At 38.6% G+C, this 21,757-nt stretch overlaps 1 protein-coding gene across 1 annotated transcript in view; it reads right to left on the bottom strand.

The window, feature by feature from the left end:
- Positions 1-21,757, bottom strand: part of LOC149302472 (NADP-dependent malic enzyme-like) — a 125,101-nt gene that overhangs the window by 6,058 nt on the left and 97,286 nt on the right. The window contains exons 9-13 of the mRNA XM_089482557.1: positions 18,094-18,191; positions 17,256-17,369; positions 11,393-11,498; positions 6,820-6,962; positions 618-791 (exon numbers count right to left, since the gene is read on the bottom strand). Of these exons, the coding sequence (XP_089338683.1) occupies positions 618-791; positions 6,820-6,962; positions 11,393-11,498; positions 17,256-17,369; positions 18,094-18,191 (635 nt within the window). The remainder of the gene's footprint in view (positions 1-617; positions 792-6,819; positions 6,963-11,392; positions 11,499-17,255; positions 17,370-18,093; positions 18,192-21,757) is intronic.

A 21,757-nucleotide genomic window follows, 5' to 3' on the forward strand; every position in this document is an offset into this window, starting at 1 on the left:
TTATTAACTATAAGAAATATCTGCTTTATGGATTCATACATCATCGACATCAAATAATTTTTTTCTGATATGAAATTGTTTTATACTGACTTTAGCTGGGTATAAGTAGGAAGGTAGGTGTGGAGGTGATTATCAAGGGGCAGGCAAGAAAGTAAGTTTTTGGGAGACAGGGTCCCTTGAATGATTAATTAACAAACAGTGGGTACTTAATCATTCTAACACAGTACAGACATGTAATGGAACTGTAAGTAATGCTCCATCATTCCGACATATCATAAAGTTATTGGTGTTCCTTAAGACAAACAATCTTGCTGGACCAGTTACAAGTATAAAAAACATTCTATGCCCATATTTATATTTAATCTCAAACATCTATTGTAGAGTGATGTCAGATGCCTGGGAGAGTTTATATGACAACTGGAACATTCCCACTCTCCAATGTTAACTATAATGCATTAATTCTCTGCAGGGGACCACTTGGGCTCAGTAGCCATTAAAATGAAAAGTTAACATAATCGTATTCAGTGTTATGATTGTAAAGCTTTTGCCAGTCCTGTGCACTTAACATGACCCTCCATCTAATATGGAAACACAGCTGCTGACATTGGTGTTCTTACTTCCGCAGTGGTGAGGAAGACTTCGTCGCTTATGTGTCTCATTCCGCATGCAGTAACTCCAAGGGCCACTCCTGGAAACACATAGGAATTGTTGCCCTGCCCAGGATACAAGGTTTGTCCATTTGGGAGAGTGACAGGATCGAATGGACTTCCACTTGCAAAAATTCCACGTCCCTGTGAATTAATAAAATAAAAACAAATTAGAACTTTTGTTATGTTGCATGTTTTACTATTAAGAAGTCAGGAGCATTGTGATGTATTTTACTGTTATTACCCACACGGCATTCATGCACCTGGTTCAGGGCATAATATGAGGATATGGAAAGTGGTGAAAAATTGCAAGAAGGGTATTAAGGGTATAATATGTTGATATAGCTTTGTTTCTCTAATAACAGACAGATATCGAAATAAAGTGTTTATATACACTGATCAGCAAGTGTTTTTATGCAGTCCTCTAATGTGTAGGTCTCCCTTTTGCCGCTAAAACAGCCCTGACCTGTCAAGGCATGGACTGTGGTATCTGACACCAAGACATTAGCAGCAGATTGTTTAAGTCCTGTAAATTGTGAGGTAGGGACTAGATGGATGCATCCTGGTGCCATGTGTTCTCCACGTAAGCGATGCACACGCACCCGGCCATCAACGAGATGTAAAAGAAACCGTGATTCATCAGACCAGACCACCTTGCTCCATGGTCCAGTTCTTCTGCCCACGTGCCCATTGTAGATGCTTTCGGCAGTGGACAGGGGTCAGCATGGGCACCCTGATTGGTCCGCAACTACTGCGATGCACTGTATGTTCTGACCCCTTTCTATAAGAACCAGCATTAACTTTTTCAGCTACTTGAGCTATAGTAGCTGACAACTGCAGACAGGGAACACCCCATAAGAGTTTTGGAGATTCTCTGACCATGTCGTCTAGCCATCACAATTTGGCTCAGATTCTTACGCTTGCCCATTTTTCTTGCTTCTAACACAGGGGCGTCCAACATGCGGCCCGCGGAACCTCGAGGTGCAGCCAGCGTGAGATCGGCAGCCAGGATCACAAGAGCCCTGCTGCTTACTTGTAGGAGGGTCTATTCTCTGCTCCAGTCCTGCCTCCTCTGTGGGGAGAACGAGGGAGGCCGCGCCCCCTGCTGAAGTCTGTGAGCGGCATCGAGAGCTGTAGAGCAGGTAAAGGGGTGGGGTAGATTGTGTGAATGAGTATGTCTGATTGAGGGAATTAATCTGTGAATGAATGAATTTGTGTGTGTGTGATAGCATGGGTGTGTAAGTGCTGGAACCTAGGCTGTTAGCAATCACACTCCTATCATGCCAAGTCAGCCAGTACATGCTGCAACCTGGCTAGCTGCCCCCCTTGTGTATTGATGCTGCCAGCAGTATGGGGTCTGCACTTACAGCCACCCTGTACCAGCACGTATTGGCTGACTTGGGATGATAGGAGTGTGATTGCTAACAGCTAACAGCAATCTGCTAACAGCAATCACAGTCCCATCATGCCTAGGTTCCAGCATTTACTGGTTGCCTGGGTATAAAAAGAGTGTGTTTGCTGTTAGCAATCACACTCCTATCATGCCAAGTCAGCCAGTACATGCTGAAACCTATTTTATTTTTACTTATCCAGAATCCTGAATTTGTAGGCCCCGAAATCCCAGAAATCAGTGAGAGGAAAAGTAAAGGTTTTGTGTCATTTACTTAATTTTAATCTGCATATTTTATTAAAGGCCATATTTTCTCTCAGTGAAAAATGAGTGCGGCCCTCGCACGTATACAATTCTGATGAAGCGGCCCACTGCAGAAAAAACTTGGACACCCCTGTTCTAACACATCAACTTTGAGGATGAAATGTTCACTTGCTGCCTAATTTATCCCACCCACTGACTTACCGACTTCACCTGTCAGTGGTCATAATGTTATGGCTGATCGGTTTAGGTTGTAAAAGCCTAAAAAGTTAAGTGGCTAGAAATTAACTAATGGAATTGAGAAGACATGATTTACACAAAGAGATGATATAATACCTTGCATTATTTGCATTACGCATAATGATTTTAAATGGGACCAGGCCCGGCGCCACCTATAGGCAAAGTAGGCGCCCACCTAGGGCCGCAGTCATTCAGTAAGCGCGGCTCGCGGTCACTATGGGGAGGAGTGGGTGTGGCAAATGGGGAGGGGGGCCAGGGGGCGGCAAAATTGTGTTTTGCCTAGGGTAGCAAAAATCCTTGCAGCAGCCCTGAATGGGACTCACATAATGCCTGATCTTAGATTAGGACCCCATCAAGTTCCAACACAAGAATGGGCCAGACGTACTGTCAATAGCCAAAGAAAGTATTTTTATTTCACACAAAGCATTAACCCATTCATGATATGCACCATAAAGACAACATAGTAACCAATACAAATTTTAAGGTAAGCTTTAAGTCTTTAGGGCTGGGATAGTCATCAAATGACTACATCCATTTATTTTTTAGCCAGAAAGGTGGTATATTGAATATGCTTAGGTCTCTTCACCTGCGCAGGTTACTTACTGATTCAGTGTTTGGGATGTGATAACATAAACAGTACTACATCTTATCCCCATGTGTGCTATATTCATATGTTATTATGTGTATTATTACTATGTTCTTTTATTTTTGTTATGCAAATATTATATAATATAATATCCCAGAATGCTTTACAATGTATTATACATGCCAATGACTAATCTAAATCAAAAGATAAAAAAGGGACCTGATTACTGCAGCTCACAATCTAAGGAGATGTATACTATATATATATGGAGCCATAAAGCAATGACAGTAATGTCGTGAGCGTAGTCACAGAAGATTGTATATAACCAGGACCTGTCAAAGAGTACCTGTATTTACCTAAACTGTTTCCCTTTTTTTCCCCGTAACAGTTAAACCATGAATGGCTTATTATAAAAAGCCACGACATCCCCCAGGAAAGCATTGAAATAATTTTAGGGAAGAGAAAACGTAATAAGCAAGCAAAGAGCAAGGAGCAGAAACTTTTAACTTCACCGGTATCTGCATAGAAAAATAGGATGATCGGTGTTGGGTTGTGATTCCAGGTGCTTTAGAATTTACACATAGGTGGACAGGAGAATGAAATGTCTAAAACTCTACAGAAGTAATACATATTTCACTTAATTTCCCATTCAAACATTCATACAGTTGGAAGGCATATTTACTAATGGTGTAATAATAAGGGCAAAACCCTAGAGGTGGGATAGTTTTTATTTTGACACTGCATTGACAAATGGACCTAACATCACGCATCCCCTGAATGTTCTAACTTTCTGAATGCTGAGAAGGGGATTTTGAGGAATAATCTGTTTGATACTTGGTGATATAATAAAGAAAATTGAAGCAATGGGCATGTATAATCATGGAATGTAGTATGCAAACGCCCCAAATCTTTATTTACACAGATGATATTCACACCCATGACTAGCGAAGCTAATGAGCGTTTGGTGGCTACCCTTTAACGTTTAAATGTACTGACATGCAAAACACATCTCCCCTTCTTGCACGCTGCTGGGGCCAGAAGAGAGACCAGTTATACACACGAAGAAAGGATGCTGAGATGAATTGAGGCAATTAGCTCCTGTTTCAATGCCAATGTGTTAACTGGGAGCATGGATGAATAGGACCCTTTCAGTAACATTGGGAATTAGCCCATGGTCTGCTACCTGTAGTGTCAACAAACAGAGGCAGATGCTTATCCATTAACGGTGGTGTCCATGAGGGCATTATATTGTAAATATCTAATGGCTGAGCATATTTGTGTAGTGCAGAAACAGCTTTTGAGTTGTGTTACACCCTGTCAAGTTAAACTATTAGGAGACGGTTCACAGAATGTGGTGAAAGCTCTTTTATTTTACTAATATACATCAAAGGCCTTGCTTGACAGACATAGCCTATACTAGTGGTGGGCTCACTATGGCCTTCAATAACCAACACCTCCTTTCAGCTTCTGATTGAGGATTATGGGATTGTTTACCCACCAAACTTTCCCTCAAATAGTACCTTTCATCCTTTCTGCAAAACAGCATGTTTTATAATGTTTTACTACGTCAGAGAATCTGTCACAATTCCTCCTATGATTGCCTTTTACAACATTATATAATAATAACATTTTCTATTCCTCTTCCCTTGAGTATTCACATAAAATTGACTATTCATAGTTGCCATATCAAATGTTTTTGATGCTTTGCAATACCTTAATTGTAATGTGATGATACATGTTCGGTAAGTGTGTAACAACTTTCTACTTGAGCTGACAACAGGATTCCGATGCAATACTCACTAAGAGAGTTCCCAGGAAATAATGGACAATTTTAATGAAATGGTCTGGCTAAGATGTCACACAGGCAGGTCCAGACTGGCCATTTGCCACACCGTGCAAATACCAGTGTATGATAATGCTGCCTACTTACCCCAGGTGATAAAAACAAAATGGGAGCCACACATCCATACTTGTAAACTCTCCAGGTTGTGGCGCTCCGGTTCTCCAGGGCAAAATTTCCCTGCCTATTTCCTCCTTTAATGGGGGTGGTGAAAATGCCCACTGATGTCAGCGGGGAGTCCTGGCCACATCCCTTAAGGGGGCTCTGGGTACCGGACCCTAAAAGTTCCCAGGTATGCACATTTCTGGCCGAGTACATACAGTGCTTATATAGCCTGTCCTATAGAAAGGTGCCTACTCGGGAGGGGCATCACCATTTCCACTCATCTCTACCATTTCAGAGGAAACCTCCAGACCCAAAATCAACACAGCAACCACAAACATATGTTTTGGCCTCTCATAGGCCTTATCTGTGTGGTACAGCTGGTATCCCTCTAGGTGCAGTGAGCCAGGAACCCATGTCTAGGCATACCCCGAATAACCTAAGGTGAGAAAAACAAAAATGGGAGCCACATCTCCTAGCCTCTGGCTAGATATGTGCAGCTGCACAATGTAAGGATATGAAAATGTGGTGTGCAGCAATACCTATCCAGCTGGTGGCTGCATGTATACTAACATATTTGGCAACCACTGGCCTTAAAGTCATCCCCATAAGGTGAAGAAAATAAAGAATTCATACAAAGTTTACTAAGCTACGTATAGAGGCATATTGCACACCATTTTTAAATAACAATATACATCTAAATATATTTTTGTTGGCAGCCAAAAAGGTACTTATGCCAGTTTTGTGTACAAGATTGCCTAATGTCATATGACTAACCACTAGGGCGACATGGCACATGACTTTCCTCCAATGAATAAATATATATATATATATATATATATATATATATATATATATTGTAGGGAACAGCTCACACATGGGGTGGCAATGACAGTATTCACACAGGCAGCAGGTTTCAAAAGTTCAAGAGGGTGTTTATTTAAAGGCACAGAGCACCTTGCAAACAAAACAAACTCTAAGCCTGTCCGGCTCTAACTAAACATCAGGATACCTCACTATCCCACTACAGGCCTATGGCACCTAGCAAAAGTTGTCCATAGGGAAAGGTTCATACCTGGTGGGCTGCAGCGCTGGCTGTAGCTGCTCCTTGACTCAGTCTCTCCTACACCCTGCAAACCTAACAGCCCTCTCTTTTAAGGCTTCCTCCCCAGTAATAAGCATAGGAAGCCTCACCTGAGGACCCCTGGGAGTAAGGAAAACCCGTAGTGGACTAGGGTGTGGACTGGAGCTCTCCCGCTTCCAACCTGTCCTCCAGTCCAAGAAATCCAGCCCATGTAACTTTAAACAAAAGAGCCCTAGCAGACTACACTCTGCTAAAGCAGCATGTATCCTCCTCGATATCTGCTATCGTGCAGAGATATAAACCCCATCCACCTTTCCCATACACATATATATATATATTACATAATGTGTAATTTATTTTAGTCTGGCTCTATTTTTGATAGATAGTGCCCTTTTCTCCTTCTTTTCCAGCACATCCAAGCATCAAGGAAATGCTGCATTCTTTCACCAGTGACCCTGAGCCTACATGTTTTTAAATTGTATAAGAGATTTTGGACCCATGAACTTTGATAAAATAATATACCTCAAAATGTATGCTCCCCATGCTGCACCTCTAGCTTCGCACTCTATATTTGTTGATACTGAGTTTATTGTACCTCCAATTGGCTACAAGATTTCTAGTCACTCATTACACAAAACACAACATTGGAACATTACCAAAGGACTTTACCTCAGTCAGACGATAGCATTGCTCCGCAGTGCACTCTGCTTTGCTTGTCGGGTTACTCAGGGCAAATATGATTGGCCTGTTGTTGAGGGCAGCCATTTCCTTAATTATTTTCTCAGTGAATGCACCTCCAATAGCTGCCACACCTAAAAACAAAGGCACGCATATGCTCTTTTTAAAAGTACTCAGTGACAAAGAACACTACATAACAAACAGACAAGCAGGAAGCGGTGTTTTTCTCTCCCCACATATAAATATATATATATATATAAATACCATTACATAAGTTATGGTGGGTAAAGGTGATGGAAACTCTTCCATTTAAATTTAAGGGGTAGTTTTTCCCTCAGAAATCTCATGGTGCTTCCACAACCACAAGGGATTCTGGGTAGGTACATGCAAATAAGGTTAACAAGGTTAATTGCCCGCTGTACAAGACAGCCTTTAGACAAAACCTTATTTGCATGCGCCTACCCAGAATCCCTATGGGTGTGGCAGCACCATGAGATTTCTGAGGGGAAAAACATGCCTTCTGGCTTCTCTGGTGTCTGTAGAAGATAATAATACTTCTACTACACATATATATATATATATATATATATATATATATATAATGTAAAAGGGTGAAGCCGTATTAGTCCAGTAGACACGATGTCAAAAAATAGAGTATTGCAGAGTATGCGGTGATACCTTTTTTATTGGACTAACATAATATTAAAAAGACAAGCTTTCGAGAGTTATCCTCCCTTCATCAGGTCTGAAGCAATACTAATCAACATGATAGAGGTTACAACTTAAAACAAGAGATGGTATAAGAGAAGGGGGGGGTTGAGTGGGGTGTCGTAAATAATAGGTCTGGAGGTGAGAAATGCAGAGAGGTAGAGAGATAACCCAGGGACAGAACAAATAAACTTAGGGAAACCAATAGCCACAGTAAAACATCAAAGATAACAGCAATTAGACATTGGATGACTAGATGAAGTTCATATAAAGTTCTGGTAGTGTGTAAGGAAACCAGAATCCACATTAAGTCCCTCTTTTATGGTGTTAAAATGTGTAATCATTTTCATCTCAAATGTTTTTCTTTCCTGAGAGTCTCTGAAATTTCCTTTGAGTACTTTAATTTTTAGGTTTTGGATGGAGTGATTGTTCTGTGTGAAATGATGTCCTACCGGGGTGCAATATTTTTCTTCCTCATGGTTTTTGATGGAGCTTCGGTGCAGGTTCATTCTAAGGTGCAGCTTAAGCCCAGTTTCTCCAATGTAGCACCCTTTGTCACATGCAGAACATTGTATCATGTATGCCACGTTTGCCGATGTACATGAGTAAGAGTCTTTGATGCTGTATGTTTTGTTGTTGTGACTGGCTGTGTTACTGTCACATATATGTTGGCAAAGTTTGCAGCGGGATTTGTTGCATGGTACAGTGCCATTCTGTGTATGCTCCTGTTCTGGGGCCAGTTTGCTGCGCACTAATCTTTTCCTCAGGTTTGGTGGTTGTTTGAATGCCAGTATTGGGGGCTGAGGGAATATTTTTTTCAGTATGGGGTCTTCTGAGAATATCGGCTGTAGGTCTTTGATAATTTTGCGGATTTCCTCAAGAGTTGGGTTGTAGGTAACTACCAGAGGGATCCTGCTTGTGTTATCCTTTTTTTTGTATTCTAGAAGCCTTTCCCGTGGTGTCCTTACAGCAGATTTAATTTTTTTGGATATAGTTTTTTCCTTGTAGCCCTTCTTCTGAAATGACTCTGCCAGCGCGCCCAGGTGTTTGTCTCTGTCCTGAGTGTCAGAGCAGATACGGTGGTATCTGATGGCTTGGCTGTAAATGACACCTTGTTTAGTGTGTTTGGGATGAAAGCTTGAATTGTGAAGGTAGCTGTACCTGTCTGTGGGTTTTCTATACACGGAAGAGTGAAGAAAGCCAGAGGTGACAGTTATAGTGCAGTCCAGGAAGCTCACACTGTGTTTTGAGAAATTCATTTTGAGTTTTATAGATGGGTGGAATGAATTGAAAGATTCGTGGAATTTTAAAAGATTTTCTTCTCCTTCTGTCCATATTGTGAAGATGTCCTCGATGTAACGGTAATAATTATGCGGTTTGTGGGGGTGAGTGGCTAGGAATCTCTGTTCCAAGTCAGCCATGAAAAGGTTGGCATATTGCGGTGACATTTTGGTGCCCATGGCTGTCCCGGTCATTTGTAGGTAGTTAGTGTCATAGAACTTGAAATAGTTGTGTGTCAGTATAAATTCTATGAGCTTGGCGATGGTTTCACTATCATAGTTTTGTGTGGCATTGCTGGAGGAGAGGAATTTGATGCAGGCCTCAATACCATCTATATGGGGGATGTTGCTATATAAAGACTCAAAACACATGCAACAAGAATTGGAAAATCTTGTGCCTTCAAATCCTCAAATAGGCACTTTCTACATGCTGCCCAAAATCCACAAGCCAGGCAACCCAGGACGGCCCATTATTACAGGTATGGGAACTCTTACCGAATCTATATCTGGCCTTATAGAAAACATTCTTAAGCCCCTAGTTATCAGCACTGAGAGCTTTATACAGGATACCACTGATTTTCTCAATAAACTGAGCCAAGTTAGTAACCTTCCTGCCAATACAATACTTGCAACCATGGATGTGGAGTCTTTATATAGCAACATCCCCCATATAGATGGTATTGAGGCCTGCATCAAATTCCTCTCCTCCAGCAATGCCACACAAAACTATGATAGTGAAACCATCGCCAAGCTCATAGAATTTATACTGACACACAACTATTTCAAGTTCTATGACACTAACTACCTACAAATGACCGGGACAGCCATGGGCACCAAAATGTCACCGCAATATGCCAACCTTTTCATGGCTGACTTGGAACAGAGATTCCTAGCCACTCACCCCCACAAACCGCATAATTATTACCGTTACATCGACGACATCTTCATAATATGGACAGAAGGAGAAGAAAACCTTTTAAAATTCCACGAATCTTTCAATTCATTCCACCCATCTATGAAACTCAAAATGAATTTCTCAAAACACAGTGTGAGCTTCCTGGACTGCACTATAACTGTCACCTCTGGCTTTCTTCACTCTTTCGTGTATAGAAAACCCACAGACAGGTACAGCTACCTTCACAATTCAAGCTTTCATCCCAAACACACTAAACAAGGTGTCATTTACAGCCAAGCCATCAGATACCACCGTATCTGCTCTGACACTCAGGACAGAGACAAACACCTGGGCGCGCTGGCAGAGTCATTTCAGAAGAAGGGCTACAAGGAAAAAACTATATCCAAAAAAATTAAATCTGCTGTAAGGACACCACGGGAAAGGCTTCTAGAATACAAAAAAAAGGATAACACAAGCAGGATCCCTCTGGTAGTTACCTACAACCCAACTCTTGAGGAAATCCGCAAAATTATCAAAGACCTACAGCCGATATTCTCAGAAGACCCCATACTGAAAAAAATATTCCCTCAGCCCCCAATACTGGCATTCAAACAACCACCAAACCTGAGGAAAAGATTAGTGCGCAGCAAACTGGCCCCAGAACAGGAGCATACACAGAATGGCACTGTACCATGCAACAAATCCCGCTGCAAACTTTGCCAACATATATGTGACAGTAACACAGCCAGTCACAACAACAAAACATACAGCATCAAAGACTCTTACTCATGTACATCGGCAAACGTGGTATACATGATACAATGTTCTGCATGTGACAAAGGGTGCTACATTGGAGAAACTGGACTTAAGCTGCACCTTAGAATGAACCTGCACCGAAGCTCCATCAAAAACCATGAGGAAGAAAAATATTGCACCCCGGTAGGACATCATTTCACACAGAACAATCACTCCATCCAAAACCTAAAAATTAAAGTACTCAAAGGAAATTTCAGAGACTCTCAGGAAAGAAAAACATTTGAGATGAAAATTATTACACATTTTAACACCATAAAAGAGGGACTTAATGTGGATTCTGGTTTCCTTACACACTACCAGAACTTTATATGAACTTCATCTAGTCATCCAATGTCTAATTGCTGTTATCTTTGATGTTTTACTGTGGCTATTGGTTTCCCTAAGTTTATTTGTTCTGTCCCTGGGTTATCTCTCTACCTCTCTGCATTTCTCACCTCCAGACCTATTATTTACGACACCCCACTCAACCCCCCCCCCTTCTCTTATACCATCTCTTGTTTTAAGTTGTAACCTCTATCATGTTGATTAGTATTGCTTCAGACCTGATGAAGGGAGGATAACTCTCGAAAGCTTGTCTTTTTAATATTATGTTAGTCCAATAAAAAAGGTATCACCGCATACTCTGCAATACTCTATTTTTTGACATCGTATATATATATATATATATATATATATATATATATACTATATATTGGATGACTTTAATATACCAATTGAAGGTATAGAATATGCTGGCACCCTGTACATAAAATGAAAAATTAAATATACAATCATTGCATGTAACAGACTGTTCCTACAGCTATTATTAATAAATTGACTTTTAATATTTGCAAACATTAAGTCTGATTGATCAAAAAAGGAGTACCTATAAGAGCACTGGGTTTAATATTTTTGACTATGTCTTCCAAGTTTTTCATTTCTTCGTGTGGATGGGCAAAGCGTTCTTTTTCATGCGTTAGAGATGTTCTGCCCTATAAGAGAGATAATCAGTAATATAAGACCAGGAAACCATTTAATCATTAACAATCACAATCGCAAAGATCTTCCAACCCTAGTGACAATGTAGCAACATGGCAGCTTTTCTCCGTAAGCACTATGTGGGCAGTGATTATATATATAATAAATATGGACAATACTGCTATTTAATATATATTTATATATAATTAAATTGATTTTTTTTTTGAAACTAGCACATACCTATCTGCAGAGAAGATTTAAATTCAGTACTTCCTAGGCAAAGGCCATCAGTTTGACTTGTTTTATGGTATATTATACATTCATATCATATGCATGGATTTTCTGCTGTTATTATAGACTCTGTCTTTACATGGAAGATTATTTATTCATGGCAATAGGGCAGAAGTTCACAGTTTCAGACAATTTCAGTGGAACACCCTTAGCTCAGTGATCTTTTTTGATATTTAATATTGTGCTTTTGTGTTATACCTCCTCACAAACAATAAACAAAAAGCAAGCCTTTGGAATATGTATTATTTCAAATGAAAGCTTAAAAACTAGTTCATTAACAACGTTTCCAGTGGAGCGATTGTTACAACTATATGGTGTTTTTTTCCATAGCAACGTTGTTTATATCTGCCTTACAGCTTCTCAACAGTTCGATTGTAACAACACTGTAGTCACTTGTTCTCTAAGAGCAAATACAAGGTCATCACAGAGGGTGTATGAAAATGTTTTATATGGCTAAGCTCAGGATATAATAGGGGACTTTCATCAGAGCACAATGCTTTTTGAGACATAGTAGATAGAGGGGGGATCCGAATGAATGCAATTCTGATACCACTGGGCCTGGAAGACATTATTTAAATGTGCTGTTCCACCTACACCTACTGAATGTACAGTTTAGTAACTAAATGCAGCATTAGTAACATATATTTAGTGCTAGTAAATGCCCAAATTTGTCTTTTTTAAATTGTGTTAAACGAATTTTAATTAATTTTTGTTGAGAAATCTTTAATTGTCATGTGATACAAAAGCAGGTAGGGCTTTGCCATGGAAACTTTTCTGTAAGGTTTATATGTGAAAGGGCAGATGTAGATAAATCATTATTGTATGTGGAATATAAACTGTTGACAAACTGTTACAGACAGACTTTTCCAAACCACCATTTTTATGTCGGAAATTGGACAAACCTTCCATTTATTGTGTATATCTTATTGTTATTATTATACACATATTTCAGGGAAAGTAAATGAATAGAGAGTGACTCTTTTGCGTGATAATCAATGGCTGAAAAACTGCTACCTATTGAAGCATAAAGTATCAATATATTCAACAGAAAATTCAAACACAGGCAGAGCAGCCAACAATGCCTTTTCTTTCCAGTACCCTGGGAGAGAGTTTGCTGTATATAATAATCACAATAAATGTCAGTTATACAAGTTATTAGTTAAATAATATTCCGCCTTATAAAATAATCTTAATACCCAACTATTGTGGCAGTGTGACAGTGTGTGTGCGCATTGTGCTATGTTCTAATATTCCAGAAGGTGGCACTAAAGTCTGCTAAAGGCCCCTGAATGTATACATATACATTATGGCAATGGCTGTAGGGATATCAGTAATAATAGCATAGCCAACAACCCTTTTTTAGATAGAGCACCCCTAGGAGAAATTTGGTCATGGGACTATTCTAGTGCTTGAAAGTAGATCCCATCCTTCTGTTGATTTATTACACCCATAATTGAGATTTATTAGATGCTGAGTAGTCGCTTCTTAAACACAATGGAAACATCCATTTATATAAGGAATCAGAACCAGACTGTCCTGACAAACTATCTAAACTCTGCTGCAGTAGGGGGGCTACAGACACCTTATTGGAGCAATGATATATTACTGGTGTCTCAGTACACTAAAAATAATAAGAACATTTCAATATTGAGGATGTTAACCCTGGTGGGGGGTCTTACACAAAAGGAGGAACCAAAATCATAGTCCACCAAGGGTGTTGAAATACCACTGATTAAATATTTTGTATGCTTTCATCAAAAACATAAAAATGCCTGTTAATGTTACAGAAAAAAATGTTCCCCAAACTTTGCATAATTGATGGCTAGTGGTGTAGAGTTTTGTGAGCTTTAGGTAGGTGGTAGAATACTGGAATTACGGGATATTCCACCACTAAGGACTACTTCGTTACTGAATAATACTTGAGTGAGGCCATCGCCAACCAAAGACCTGAGTTGTTCCTGAACCCTTAATGTAGAACTAAAATGTAACTTAGTATACCCCTGTGGATCCTCCAAACGTTAATTCTGTATTTATATTGGCAACAGCTTTCTACCTATAGGCAGGTGTTTGCAGTTAATGATCACTAAGACTTAAAGTCATCACCACTCTAAATGTTAAAAAAATTGTAGGAAGGGGCCATAGAAGTATAACGGACCAAAACTCGGGTTATTGAAGAGATACTAATTAAGTGCAGTTACTTTTTTCCTCATCTGTCAGTATCTTTTCTGCCAACCGTCTCAGCCTACAAGGATTATAAGACGTTTATTGCACTTAATCAAGGATTTCATACTTGCTACTGGTGGTCTGAAATGTATGATTTAACTCCCTCTACTGCTTGTGGCAGATATATCAGTAGTGCATTTTAGCATAGCCACTTCTTTTCCAGAATAATATCTCTTCTTGAGCATTATTGCCATTACGTTCATATCACATTCTATTAATGGCTGTTATTGAATTTTAATAAAAGACAGGTTTTCAACAGCAAAAAGCCAAATGCAAAATCTACATTTATAACTATTAATACAACCCACAACATTATGTTGGCCAATGGAAAAATGAATGGCTTCCCTACATGCACTATGCACAAGGAGTATGGTATGGGAAATATCCAGAAATAATGGCCATGGGAGCTGATAAATTTTCCAGTCATGAGTTACAGAACACTGTGATTTTAGCACCGAGTATGAAAAAGGAAAATGTTATCATTTGGGATTTTTTTTCCCAAAAACATTTTAAAATCTGGTTTTCAAAAAAATCATTATGGTTTATTTTAGGTGTGCCTTTGTTTGGTAGTATAATTTATTTTAAGCTAATTTTGCCACCGGGGAGAAATTCAATTAGGTGAATAAGTTAAGGGTCTCAAATGTTTCGCTTAAGGAGAACTAGTTAAATTAATGGATTTACTATGAAAATGTATTGCGGAAACAATGGCAGTTTTAGGATTATTGCATTTTATGTGTATGTGACATCACAAGAGGTCCCGCTGCTGACAGTGGGTGGTAACGCCGACCTCAGTGGGCGGTCCTGCTGAAGTTGTGGGACAGACCCCCAGTTAAGGGGAGAAATGAGGGGTGTGGGGCATGTCAGGACCCTGCTCTTGCAACCCGGAGTATTCGAGCATCAGCCCGGAGAACAAGAGAAGCGGTGCTTCTCCCGGAATCTCCCTGGCGAAACCTGAAGAGTTCCCAGGTATGTTCATACAAGATTAGCAGTGTTTACAGAAGGCCTGCACAACATATGGCTGCATGTGCACATGCGCTCACAGTATAATATGTCACTCATACCTAGCTGTAGGAGATACTGCACAAGAGGTCAAGATGTCGTGGTTACAGCCTGGCATCCCCTCTGTCAGTAGAAGCCAGTATCACTCAGTGTAACAGTTCCCGGGTCTGTATAGACCCTTCTGTCACTGAGAAATGAGAAAACTAAATAGGCAAAAAATAATAAAATGAAATGTAAAAATAAATATTTATATGGACACAAGAGATATCACCTTGACTTCAGAGTTACCCACTAGTGACAAGAAAGATTACTGGGGTCTACAAAGGCCCAAAAGTGTGGCCAGACCAACTTGTGTATAAGTTAGAAGCAAACAGACAAGTAGGGGAGCCAGCTTCATAATTTTAGGAGCCATAAAGAGGTACACCCATAGAGATCAATATAAAATGACACATAATTTTAGGAACCAGAGCTGTCCTAGTTATGTTGCATTGAGCTTCTGCTCTTTCTGATAGTCATGACGGTATCTACAGTCTTCAGTTGCCAAGGGGAGAAGTATAATATGAAGTGGTGAGATGACACTATTTGAGTTAAATCTGGGGAATCAATACAGAAGAAGCAAGCAAGTTTAAATTAATACAACTTCTTATGTTACCATTTTTAAAGTGATTCTTGGATTACCCTCTTATTCAGCTTTGCTTATACATATTACATGTTACAGCTGTGTTCCCACATCCCAAAATTACAGCCTCTCTCTTCGGAAGAGAGGCGAGGTATTCATCACAGACCTGCATTTAAAATCCCACATGGAAAAAATAGGCCATCCTTCTAAAAATGCCTATATCATCCTACCGATGGTATGAAATACCTCTTACACAATCACTCAAGTGGATTATGCGAAATTATATCGGTAAATACAGGATACAATATAATGGGCTCGATTGTAGTGTGTGTGATATGAAGTTTCAGTTACATTTCAGTGGCTATTATTTGGTTTGGTTTTTATCCCAATAGTTTTAAACTTCTTCCCAAGAGAAAATGGAGTCACTTAACTTTCATTGGGCCAAGATAGAAATATATGTAAAGCTACATAAGCTTTTGGGGTCACAAGTTATTGTCCAAAAGCTTATGTAAATTAAAATTTTTTTGTATGTTAGCCCAATAAAAGGTTTTAACTTTGACTTTCCTGATGTTAAGGAGAGATCTGCTATAAGGATGTCTGTGCACATGTTTAGAGTGGCTTAAACGCGATTCTAATGATTTCTAGACACACTCCATCCACCTGTTTGTACTATACTGTTTCTAGCCTGTTTACCTGTTACCCATCGCCAAATAATTATTTAAAATATATTATGGGATGGCCTTTGTAAAGGACTGCCTTCATGAGTTGTAGGTACTAGGGCAAGAAATGTCCCACCATGTCTGAGAGACCTAGAGTGCTGGGATATGACATCAAACCAGCACCCAATTTTACTCAGATACAGAGAGACCGCAAGGTGATCAGCAGATCACCACTTCCCCCTGTCTAAAGGCAACCCTGTATTTGTGCTTTGTAGCGCTTACAGTGTAAATCTGATCCGGTTTACAATGAACCTATACAACTAGGCTGTTGCCATCCAGGAACCAAAACAGCACTGAACATGACAGCAATCATGTGAAGCATGTTCCCTGACATTGTTTCTCTGAAATCCAAGATCCCTAAGCCTATTTTATTTTGAATATCTGTCTATGTACCAGAACAGCACAGTCAAATTTACTGCAACAGTTAAAATTTAAAAAAGCCACCATCTTGGGTTTGAGTCTAATTCACAAAGCCAACATAACAAAAACAGACACAAAAAAACCCCATATAAAGGCGGTGTGTATTCAGATTTGTGATTATAATAGAAACAGAAGAAACCACTGGTAATTACAAAGCTAGCAATGGCATATTTTAGATTAGAACACTAACCCTCTGTCTTTTTATACCTCAGTACTGTGTTTATAACACTTAAAGGGCAAGGTAATCCACAACAGACTTGGATAACTCATTAGCCAAATGAGTTTTGTGCTGCTTTATTATCGGCCACTTGACTAGACCTGCCCCTTGGGCTGGAAAGTATGTCTACCTGTAAAGGGGATTTACTGCTGGAAGAGGGTCCAGACTTTTGGACAGCATTAGTTCAATGCTATCCAATTTAGGCAAGATGGTTATGATAGTAAAACATATGTAAATGCATAAAATCCATGTGAAAATTAGAAGTACAGGACACCCATGTTACCTTTACTATCAATCCTTTGGAATCCACCATCCATATCTTCTTTATTGCCTCATCTTTGGGAGTCCCTTCTTTTTCCATTGCCATAACTATTAGGTCAGCGATTCCCATGGCAGCCTTTAACAAAATATATTTTATTATACAAAAGCACGAATCGATCTTCATCTAGATCTAAATATGATTTTAAAGAGCAGTCAAACTGAAAATCAGGTATAAAAATGTGAATGTTTGAAAGCATGCACATAATGCTGTTTATAGCCTCTTTAAGTTGGTACTGTACGATATATATATATATATATATATATATATATATATATATATATGTCAGAGCTGGCCTCATAAACAGTAAGGACCATGGTATAAACATAGGTGCCTGTTCAAAATATATATACATAGTATAAGGATAATGATATGCAACTTTGAACAGTGCCAGGGCAGAGAATGGTGACCACTGAACGCAAAAGTCTTGGGTTTTATATAACCACAGCATCCAACCTCTAAAAAGTGGCTGCATTGTAAGATGCGATTGAAAAAAAACACATTGAAAGTTGTGGCATGATAGATTACAAAAACATTATTTTCATACATGCAATTTACCCAGAAAGATATTATTCCCCACATTGATAAGGTCAGTCATTGAATAAACTATATATATATAAAAAAAGAATTCCGGTGTTTAATTAAGTAATCTCTCTTTATATTAAATATAAACAACCTTCTCTTGTATAATTTAAAAAAGAAAATGAAAATAAAATTACAAATGTGCACAGGTTTGAATATCTGGCTTCTGAAAAACTCAATATATTAAGTATTACTATGATTTATGATGAAGTCAGGTTACCTCTCCTGCTCCTTGGAACAGCACTGTGTGATCAGACAGCTTGGTCTTTGTTATTTGCAAAGCTGCAAGAAGCCCAGCGACTGCTACTGCTGCGGTACCTGCAAAAAAGGATTGGAAGCATTGATAACAAGAATTCACCTGAATTTATTATTATTATTTAATGTTTTAGATAGCGCCATCAAATTCCGTAGCGCTAGAAGTCTCATAGAAAAATATGTATTAACTATAAGTGCTGTATTCGGTAATGCAGATTTACTTCAAATACATTTAATAAAGTCTGTTTCTCCACCCAGAGCGTCCTCTTGGGTGATTAAGACTGATCAATTCTATAGTTCACCGCAAGGCAGTATGCTAATGAATCAGCATGTTGGTGTAGTAGATTGATCTAATATTACTGAGTTAGAACATATACACAGCTGTCTCAAAACATTATAATGTAATAAATTAATTTCATGGAAGTCCTCTGTTAGATATTACACGGTGTCTAGCTATTTCATAGATCCTTGTGTAATGATAGAAAAGTGGTGGCGCAGAATGAGAGGATAAATGTCACTTTGTTCTAAGAAGCAAAGGTTGTTTTTTAGCAAATAGGTGAGGAGAAAGCGTGAAGATTTCAGAAAATATGTAGGGAAAGGATAATCTGAGGAGTTCTAAAGAGGCTGAATTAATGCTTTGCAGAGGATGATGAATCCAAACAGGAGAAAAACAATACAAAAGTCAGTATGTGACTTTACGTGGTAAATATTAAAGAGACATAGCAAAAATGTATATATTGAACAATAATACGGTACTATTGTGCTGTTTATTTGGATTATGAACAGCCTAGTATACAAGTAAAAAACAGTCAGAAAAGGGGACCCTGGCCATTGAGATGAGATGAAGAAACACGTATAAAAGATTCCAATCACCACGCTATTGCGTTTGATTATTTTTTGTCTTGTCTTATTACAGTTAGTTCCCAAGAGAATATATACAAATCTAAGTAGTAACAGAATATACTCGCTTTAATCTTTATGTATTCTTTTTCTCCAATTTTTGTTTTTTTTACTTTCATGGGATTTTGTGTGCATTTTCTTTGCAACATAATCCATAGGGAAATGTAATTATTTATAGTATTTTACTAGTTCGCTTGGTTGTTTTTTCATTAGGAGCATTTATTGGTTCATTCTCATGGCATTTCCCAAGCATAAGCAAGTGATTCTACAATACATCATTCATGCATCTTGACAGTAAATGCATATTGACTGAAAAAAAACCCCTTTTGAAAATGTTTCAATTTAATGCAGGCAGTTAAAAAAGGTCAGGCATGTGACAAATGTACTTAAAATTTAGCATGAATCTGTAGATTGTATGGAATGGAAGCCATAAAAAAAAAAATTCTGTTACACAGCAGAAATATATTCTAAAAGGTAGATGAGCTAGAAGTGAATAAATGAAATGCAATACAAAGCTCTGGAAATATGATAGGAATGCTGGGCTCCATTCAATTACCATTTTAAATAATTGGTCTGAACATTGATAGAAAATGCATGTTTAGCAGTTCTGTTCTCAACTTAAGTTAGCCGCCGTGGATTCTACAATGAAACTTGTGATAAATGAATACATTTAAAGTAATAGAAAACAACTACTAACTGATTGAATTAAGCGAGCAGATACGAACTCGCATATGTTTTCACATCAATATGTATGGAAGGGCATGAAGCCAAGAAAAGTAACTATTAGCAATTACTGTATATCAACCACATCAAAGGGAAAGAATATGGACTTCTGCCAAGACGGTTAAAATGTATATATTTGTAGCAAGCAAATCTATTTGTCACTATTCCACATCAGTATACCACAATAAGAGGAGAAACTGTCATCACCTAATGCTAACTTACTAGGTTTATTATTTAACCCCTTCAATTCCATAACATTTCATGACCAAAAGAACCCCCCCAAAAAATGCTGCGCCTGTAATTCCTAAACATAATTATACTTACATGTATTATTTAACAATATTATGTATTTTACTGTTTGAAAGCTACTTCCACAGAGTAGTTTCTCTGTTTCAAATAATGACTACAAGGGGCAGTGTTTTCATTTATAATATAATAATATATTTCATAGGTAAAATCCAATTTTATTATTTAAACCTTTGACATTCTAAAGACAGTCTTCCCCCTGGAAAGCCACATGGTATTTGGAGTTTTGCTATAGTTATACTGTATAATTTAGATGATAGCATGTGATAACTTACCCTTTATATAGGAGAACCCATATTTTTTTCTGGAAAAATTAAACTATTCACAAATGCCTACTTTTAGGTAAACCGTCAGAACTACTGGTATAATTGTAAAACTGTAAAAGCAAAGTAATTAATAAATGTATCTTTAAAGCCATACATGTACATATATGCTGGTAAGCTGAGCACCTGCCAGCATGCAGACATTTTTTCCATGTAACCATGGAAACTGTTGGCTATACTAAGCTTCTGGATCAATACACTTATCCTTGAAAATAGATATTTTCACTTTTTGTTTTAGCAGATCTTACTGATCAGCAGCCGTCATTCTTATTAGGGCAAACAATATGGAAATGTGGAAGTGATAATTGTAGAAATTAAACAAAAACATTGTGTACTCTTTTTTTTTTATATATAATACATCCTCCATACCTGATGTAGCTGTCACAGTTCCACCCTGCATACAAGGACTCTGTCTGACTAATACCGCTTGTTGCTTGTCCACTTGCAGATTTTAGTTGTAACTCTGTAATTGGCCCTGACCTGTTACTATTAACAGTATCCTGTTGCTGTCCTACAGAGTGCCCTGCCTGAGGTATATCCTGCTGTGTGCCCCATCCATGGGCTGCCCAGCCTCTGCACCCTGTCTGTGGGCTGCCCAGTCTCTGCGCCCTGTCTGTGGGCTGCCCAGCCTCTGCGCCCCGTCCGTGGGCTGCCCAGCCTCTGCACCCCGTCCGTGGGCTGCCCAGCCTCTGCGCCCCTTCCCTGTGCTGTCCAGCCACGGCTATCCATCTGGCCTCGTCAGGACCCTCTTTCAGAAACAAATCCCTCTGTCCTTCTTTTTACAACCCCAAAAACCCAAGTTGTATATAACCAGCAGTAAACAAAATAACTTTCTATATTGAATTGTGTAAATAAATTACATTATTCATTATCTAAATATGATACTTGGTTCCATAAATAACTATCAATGGGTCATTAAGCTAACTAAAAAGCATTGGTAAAAACCACAGCCTAAAACAAAGTGTCCTTGTTTGGCATGATAGTAAGGATGTCCTCAGACACTGAGCTTCATGGAGAGCTAAAACCCAGCTGGTAAAACACTAAAAACAGCTGGTCAACCACAGACAAGCTGTGGGCAATTAAAAATTAGAAAAATATATTACTCTTTATTTAAAAAATGTAGATATTTATACTTATGGCAGCATGTACATGTCTTCTCTTGGCTTCCAGGCATTCTGTCATAAAGTACTAATAGCCAATGTTTGCATAGACATGTAATAAGTGAATTATACATTTCTCCAGCTTTCCAGTGCCAATATATTTTCACACAGAGTCTCATACGCATCTGAAGTACATTGTATATAATGCATATTTGTTTATATTAAATACATATTGAAAATCAGAAATACTCACAAGACAGCAATATGCTAATGCAAA

This window comes from Sceloporus occidentalis, unplaced genomic scaffold (genome assembly GCF_023333645.1).
Source record: "Sceloporus occidentalis isolate IW3139 unplaced genomic scaffold, rSceOcc1.0.p SCAF_19, whole genome shotgun sequence".
NCBI classification, from domain to species: Eukaryota; Metazoa; Chordata; class Lepidosauria; order Squamata; family Phrynosomatidae; genus Sceloporus; species Sceloporus occidentalis.